Source organism: Capra hircus, chromosome 22 (genome assembly GCF_001704415.2).
Source record: "Capra hircus breed San Clemente chromosome 22, ASM170441v1, whole genome shotgun sequence".
In the NCBI taxonomy this organism is placed as follows: domain Eukaryota; kingdom Metazoa; phylum Chordata; class Mammalia; order Artiodactyla; family Bovidae; genus Capra; species Capra hircus.
Window position 1 is genome coordinate 49,829,297 of NC_030829.1, and position 7,970 is coordinate 49,837,266.

Here is a 7,970-nt window from a genome sequence, read left to right on the forward strand (position 1 = left end):
GAGGGTACACACTGGGAAGGTGGGATGGACCCTACCACTGCTCCAATTCTCTCATCTCCTGGCCCACGGGCTTCGAGGATATGTGAGCAGCCCCTTTAAGGATGCTCCTCGGTGAGTCCAGTGAATGGGAAAAGGTGGAAAGGATCAATGGTAGGGGATGTTCCCTGGGGCTCAGCAATAATGGGAGAAATACCAGCTATTGAGGATCGCATGTACCAGGTGCTCCGTGTAGATGGGAGAGGCTGTCACTGTTCCTCCGCTCTACTTTTATCCCCTAGCTTCAGTTTATCGCTGGGGGTTTGGAGCTCCAGGTCTGTCTCCCATATTTTTAGGGGGCCCACCAAGCCAGAGACACATCTAAACTGTCCTGTGAGGAGAGCTGGGGGCTCTTTATCCTTGCCTGTCTCCTCAAGTTGGTAGTCATTTCCTCCCTGATTGGAGGGCTGGCCAGAGGCCAGCTTAGGGCCGAGACTGGATTGGCCCCGCAGAGTGCAAAGGTTGGGATGGTGCCTTCTTCCCCAACTCCCAGGGGAAACCTTCTCGCTTGGATCCTATTGGCTGCAGTGGCCGCAGGCTTGACCTCCGTGAACCTGCTTGGATCTGGATACTCCCTCTGAATCCCTTTTTTCCCCTAATGTTTCTCTCCAAACCATAACCCATGCCACCCGCCTCCCCACACAGGGTCCAGGGGTCCGAGTGCAGCCCATAGGGGGCGCCTGCACACCAGCACACCGCCTTGGAGGAGCCACTAGCTGGGCGGACAGACCCGTGGCCGCGCCCTCGTGCTGCCACCGGTCCTATCCAGAGATAAGCGGGCCTGTCGCTAACGAAGCGGAGTGCCCCGAAGGAAATCTGAGCTCAGGTAGGTAAAGCACCGGCCTCTCCCTAGCCCTATTCAACTTGGTTTTCACCGGTTGGTCTCTAAGTCATGCCCAACCCCCTTGGCTCACGTCAGCCTCGAATCCAAGCGCTCTAATTGGCCCTCCCTGACCACTCGGCCCCACCTCCTGCACTGCGACTGGTCGGCGCGCAGGGCCCCGCCCCGTTTTCCTGGAAAGTTCTTGGAAATCTGTCAAAGGTGTTTCCTTTAGCGACCCTCAGCCCCAGACTAAGGGAGCCGGCGCCCCCAACCCGCGCCCCTCGCCGCCAGACCGCACAGCCGGCGGTTCTAGGAAGACGTCGCTTCCGGGAAGGGCTGGGACACAGAGGACAAAAGATTAGGCTGTTCGCCCCGCCCTGTCCTCCAGGCCCGCCCCCCGCGCCCTCCCGGCGCGCCCGCAACGCCACCTCTCAGTCCCGGCCCGCCGCCCGTGCACCCCGGGAGCCTGCCCTGCGAGCGCGATCCGCGCCCACTGGCTCACTCCACCCGCCGCCGTCAGGCCGAGCCTCAGCTCCGGAGCAACAGCTGCCGCTGCCGGGACATGGTCCTCTGCGTTCAGGGGTAAGTGCGGCTCTCTGCCCCAGCCCAGCTCCGCGCCGGGACGCGGCGGAGAACTGGCCTCGTGCTAGCCACCGGGTATTAAGAGGGCTTGATTGGAGAAAGACCTCGGGAGTGTGATAACGAAGAAAGGTGACAACATCGTCACCACCTCTACTGGCACTGTGGGTACGGAAACTGGGGGTCAGCTAACGACAGGAGAAACACAGGGTGAGCTAAGCTTGGGTTCTGGCTGGAAAAGGTGGACGCTTCAGGCAGCGCCTCCTCCCAGACGTGGCTCACTTGCCCAGCCGTTCTGGATCGGGAGCACTCTACCCTGGCCTGCCAGCCCAATAACCTACTGTGACCATGGGCCAGCCCTTGCCCCTTTCTGTCCTGCCATCCACTCTCCTGCCTCCGGCTCGCAGTTAGGCTCTTCTTGGGAAACCAATCCGAGATCCTTACCTCTATCCAGGTTGGCACCTGCTGAACAAGCAGCTCTTAGAAGAGACTAGGCTTGACCCAGCCCTGTCTGAGGCCCCCCTCACAATGGCCTCATCCCTACTCTCAGTCCGATATGGGATCCCAATGTGAGAAGTGCCTTGGCTCCTGCCTCCCTTCTCCAAGTTTCCCAAAAACTTGCGGCAGCAGGGGGTAGGGTGGGGGGGGTGGGGGCGGGCTTATAAGACAGTCTTGGCTTCAGCTGAGCATTCTTAACACATTCCTTCTGACCAGAACCTCAGCGTCCCCTTCAACCAAGGGTCTGATGCTCTCCAAACTCATCTGACAGGAGCTCAGAAGCTCCAGGGTGAGTGAAAGGAGATGTGAGTGGGTGCTCCACAGCCAGAGAGAACTAGGTGGCCCAGTGACTGCTGTTATCAAAACTGGTATGGTAGCAAGTGAGGAAGGGTGGAAGGTGGGGCAAGGCTGAAGTGCCCCCCAGCTCTGAGCAGTCCTGCTTCCAGCACCTGGAGGTGCTAGGAAGACTGTACATGCTTGTTTCTCCCTGATCATCTCCAGCGTCTCCCTTTCTCCTCCCTGCACTTTGGGACTCCTGGACACCTTCCCCCACGCTCCTGCCTTGGTTCACAGGACCCCAGCCAATTCTGGGGTCCCACACTCTCTCACTTTGCTCCAGCTGAAGGCCCCCTTGGAATATCAGTGCATCAGGCCAGTGGTCTTGTCAGGGAGCAAGACCAGCTAGTGCTCTCCTGAGCCAGGGAGCAGGAATTCCCACCTGTAGGTTTGGGTTGTCAGCTTTGCTGAGGGCTACCTGCTCAGGGCTGAGTTTGCTTCACTAGTTTATGTCCCCAAGCAGAATGCACAGGCTGGGCTGCGCAGCAGGCACCCTCACATACTGGCCACCTACACCTGGAGCACCACAGCCATCACCGCCACCACGACACAATAACACAGCTGTGGACACACCCCTCCCCAGATATATATAGTCACTCACCAGGAGCTTGCGGTGACCAATACAGCCGCTCACACATCCAGATATCATATCATCATCCCTAGAGGTCCCTACACCCACATATGCTAAGCTGTTTGGACATGGCCACCCCCAGAGACAATCTGGTCTGATTGGCTAGACACCTTCTATAGTCCTAGAAGGCTCCCTGGCCTGAGCTGAGCTCTGGGTCCCAGTAGGGAGGCCCTCAGCCAGTTGCTTGGATCTCAGCCTCCAGCTCTTCTAGAGGGAGTCCAGAGCTCCCGCAGTGCAGCCAGAGTGGGAGTGAAGAAGGATCACCAGGCTATGGTGTGCCAGGGTCTTATGGCCCCTTCTTCTCATGAGCAGTTGCCGGCCCCTGATCTGTTAAAATCTTCTAAGAGTCATCTATAACTTACATGGTCAGATCTGGTTCCTCTCCCTGGCTCCTGCCGCCGCTCCTGCCTACCTCTTCCTGCCGCGTAAACAATACCTGGCAGTGTTTCCCGATGTCGTCATCTCGGCCTGCGGTGCCTTCACTGCTTCTCCTTCCTCTGGCCTGAGACTCAGCTCAGGAGCAGGCTGACCCTGACTCCCCTGTAACATCCTTTGCTTTTTTATGACTTTGGGTTATGAGCACTCCTTTAAGGCAGGGGCCAAGGTTAAGTGATCCTGATGTCTTGAGGCCTGGCAGAGAACCAGACCCAGAACTGAGATCCAAGGATTTCTTTTGTGACGAGTGGGAGAGGACTGGCAGTCTCTTCCACGGGAACCAGGGCCATGCCGCTCACTCCCAAGAACCCCCAGGATCACTGCACTGGGTGGGCTTCCCTTAAAGAGAAGCTACTACTCAGACTGGGGCCAGTTCAGCAACCCAATTCTAGTCATCTGAGAATATGGTGTGGCCCAACCCCTCAGTGTCTGGGCTGGGATGACCCCTCACTGGGGCAGCAGGGAAGTGGACCTCTAGTGAAGAGCAGTGTTTGCTAAAGATCACGGTGCCTGGTAGGGCAGGCTTGTCAGAGTGGGATCTGGAATGTAGGATGAGTACCCTGCCCTTTGGTGGGAGCTCATATTTATGGGAGGTGGAACTTAGTCCCTTTAGAGGCCACTGTGTACCCCAAACCCTCAGCTGGGAGGAGGAGAGAACAGGATGGGAGTCTGACCTGTTTGGGGAGATAATTCTAGCCTCTAAGGCCTGGCCAGTGTAGAGCAAGGTCCCTCTGACAGACACTGTTGTCCATGGGGAGGTAGCATGTGACCCATCCCTTGGCTCGACCAGGACCATGCATTTAATCAGCCACCTCTGCCAGGAGGGCACCATTGTGGGGCCTCTTTGCACTGGATCCTGTCTATATGGTGGGAACGCCAACTGGCCACCGTGAACTAGGGATGCCTACAGGGAATGATCTATGGATTTGGTTGGTACAAAACAGAAGAGAGATTACAGATGGCTCTTTGTCCCTGCAGATGTGAAACCTGGGTATACAGAGGGCCCGTGTATTCATTGCACTGCCCCATTCATACAAGGGACTCAAGCATCCACAGGTTCCATCTCCTGGAACCATCTCCCCGTGGACACTGGCTCCAACTATAATTGCTCTTTGATAAATGCAGGAGGGTGGGACAGTCTCTTTCAGAAGGGGGTTCATATGTGGGGGAGGTCATCAAGGGAGCCTTTTGTGCTGACAAGTGGGAGGTGGAACACTAGTCTCATGATGGAGCAGAGGGGAAATGGGGGCTCACAGTGAGAAAGACTCGCCAGAGGTCACGTAGCCAGTCTGGGGCAGAGGGGATCTCTGGAAATGGAGAGAGCACAGGGCCTCCACTCACTGCCCACGCACCTCCTTCTAGACCTTGTCCTTTGCTGGCCGTGGAGCAGATTGGGCAGCGGCCCCTGTGGGCCCAGTCCCTGGAGCTGCCCCAACCAGTTATGCAGCCTTTGCCTGCTGGTGCCTTGCTGGAGGAGGCAGTAGAGGAGTCCCCAGGCCAGCCAGAGAGGGAGCCCAAGGTGGTGGACCCCGAGGAGGACCTGCTGTGCATAGCCAAGACCTTCTCCTACCTTCGGGAATCTGGTGAGTCTGAGGAGGGCGGAGGAATTGTCCTGGGAAGTCTGACTGGGGAAGATTAGCTCTGCCTGTTGAGTTTAATTTGAGAGGCAAGCCCTTGGCCAGAAGAGTCTGACCAGAGGGAAGGGCCCCAGCCCTCCCCAGGGAGAGGTGATGAGAACAAGCTGAGCCCTGCCATGCCCTGGGTTGGTGCACCCAGCTACTTTCCACTGTGACCAGTTGGTTCCTCTCCTGTCCACTTGCCTAGGCTGGTACTGGGGTTCCATTACGGCCAGTGAGGCCCGGCAACACCTTCAGAAGATGCCAGAGGGCACCTTCTTGGTACGTGACAGCACCCACCCCAGCTACCTGTTCACACTGTCCGTCAAGACCACCCGCGGGCCCACCAACGTGCGCATTGAGTACGCCGACTCCAGCTTCCGCCTGGACTCCAACTGCCTGTCCAGGCCGCGCATCCTGGCCTTCCCAGATGTGGTGAGCCTGGTCCAGCACTACGTGGCCTCCTGTGCCACAGACACCCGGAGTGACAGTCCCGACCTTGCCGCCACCCCGGCCCTGCCCACTCCGAAGGAAGATGCGCCTGGTGACCCAGCCCTGCCCGCCACGGCCGTTCACCTAAAACTGGTGCAGCCCTTTGTGCGCAGGAGCAGCACCCGAAGCCTGCAGCACCTGTGCCGCCTCGTCATCAACCGTCTGGTGGCCGACGTGGACTGCCTGCCGCTGCCCCGGCGCATGGCTGACTACCTCCGACAATACCCCTTCCAGCTCTGACCCGGCCGAGCAGCCGCCTGGCCTCACCCAGCTGGACCCTGGAGGGGACATGGGCCCCAGCTGGACTTGGGCTCCCACGACCCCTCCTCCAGTCATCCTGGTACCCGTGAGCATCTGGCAGCTAGACCAGGAACGGTCCGCAGGAACGAGGCTGGGGGGCAGGGGCCAGGGGAAGTGTCACAGGACTTGGAGGCCAGCGCCCCCCGCTCCCATGTGACTCCATTGTGGTGGGCCATATGTGTCAAAAGAGAGGGCACTGGCAGGACCTTGTCTCAACCCTGTGGGCTGGACCCAGTCCCCCACTCACCTGCTGTGGACTCCTGAACTGCGTAGACTTGGCCGACCCTGGTTTCTTCATCCACAGGGTGGGGCGGGCCCCTTCCTTCCAGCTAGCCAGCTTCTGTCTCGGAGGTATATCGGCCAGAGGAACCGAGGTTGATGGTGACAGTCCCCGGGCGGGGGCACAGACCAAACTGGGGGACAGCACAGTTATATAGTATTTATTTATTTATTCTCCCTGGGTTGGTCTCGGGGTGAGCCGAACCCTCCTCTCTGCCCTGAGCACTCCAGAGGCCCCAGACTGGCCCCAGCGTCTCTGGTTCCTCCCAGCCTGAGATGCGCTGCTGGACCCAAGGTGGGCCTGCATGTCCTGGCACTAACCCATACACCTGAGAACCAGTCCTTCTCCTTGGCCTCCAGCCCTGTGTTGGGAGGATGGGTGAATAAACAAGAACGTGGCGCCAACATATTAGCGCCCAGCAGAGCCTGCCACTCACCCACTCCAGGGCCAAGCCCTGTCTGCACAGAGCTGGTCTCGCCGTGGCACAGGCCCTGCCCGAGGTGGGGGCTGGGTCAGGGAGCGGCACGGTTGTCGGAGGACCACCGCTCCAGCTCTGCTGGGTCTGCTTCCTGCCCAGGAAAGTGTGTTCACACAAGAGAGGGAACGAAACTCCGTATCCGACGAGACTTTATAAGATAATTACTACTTAAAACAGTTTGGTAGTCTTTTTATTTTCACTGCTTTTTCTGTAATGACAATAAAATTGTACCTTTCATGTATGGAGCCCTCAGAAGGGCCTTTTTTGAGTCGTATACCATTTGTCCCCTTCGATCTTACTGTCAGTATCCCCCACTTCACATCTGGGTCAGCAGAGGCCCAGAGACCTATGCGGCTGAGCCGGCCCTGCTAGGGCACCCAGTGAAGAGTGGAGAGGGTTGTCATTGTTGTCCAGTCACCGAATGGTGTCCGACTCTTCATGACCCCATGGACTGCAGCACACCAGGCTTCCCTGTCCCTCACCGTCTCCCAGGGTTTGTCCAAGTCCATGCCCACTGAGTCGGTGATGCCGTCCCACCATCTCATCCTCTGTCACCCTCTTCTCCTGCCTTCAATCTTTCCCAGCATCAGGGTCTTTTCCAGTGAGTCAGGGCTGTTCGCATCATGTGGTCAAAGTATTGGATGCTTCAGCTTCAGCATCAGCCCTTCCAAACAGTGTTCAGAGTTGATTTCATTTAAGACTGACCGGTTTGATCCCCTTGCTTTCTGAGGGACTCCCAAGAGTCTTCTCCAGCACCACAGTTCGAAAGCCTCAATTCTTCTGTGCTTTGCTTTCTTTACTCTCCAGCTCTCACATCCATATATGACTGATAGAAAGACCATAGCCTGGACTGTATGGACTGTATGGCGACTGTCGTCAACATGATGTCTTTGCTTTTTAGCACACTGTCTAGGTTTGTCATAGCTTTCCTGCCGAGAAGCAATTGTCTTCTAATTTCATGGCTGCAGTCACCATCTGCAGTGACTTTAGAGCCCAAGAAGAGGAAATCTGTCACTGCTTCCACCTTTTCCCCTTCTATTTGCCCTGAAGTGATGGGACCAGATACCATGATGTTAGTTTTATAGTGGAAGTGGTAGGGAGAAGCCCTTGTCCACTCATTCCCTCTTTTCCCCTTGGAGGGTGGGGTGCAGGGTCACTAGTGGGACTGCCTGCAGCGTCACTGGCCAGTGCCAGGTGGGGGAGGTTAGCAGAGGAGCATCAGACCTGAAAGATGTGTGAACAGGAGATGCCAACTAAATGTAGGTGGAAAACACTACAGGTCTGGGTGCTGTGGACTGCTCCTGGGGGGCAGTGTCTTTTGAGATGACGAGGCTTAACAGAGAAGTCAGGCTGGATCATCCCAAGGAGAAGGTATAGGGCCTGCAAAGGCACCAGGGCATGACCGGGGAGCTTATATTCCTGATCACAAGGAGGCCTAGGGAAGGTCATTCTGTGCAGCAGGGCAG

General features: G+C 57.3%; 1 protein-coding gene across 1 annotated transcript; it reads left to right on the plus strand.

Annotated features, from left to right (window-relative positions):
* CISH (cytokine inducible SH2 containing protein) lies at positions 1,064-6,749 on the plus strand. Its single transcript, XM_005695915.3, has 3 exons — positions 1,064-1,441; positions 4,701-4,921; positions 5,163-6,749. The coding sequence occupies exons 1-3, from the start codon at positions 1,422-1,424 to the stop codon at positions 5,684-5,686; spliced, it is 765 nt and encodes a 254-aa protein (XP_005695972.1). The 5' UTR covers positions 1,064-1,421; the 3' UTR covers positions 5,687-6,749.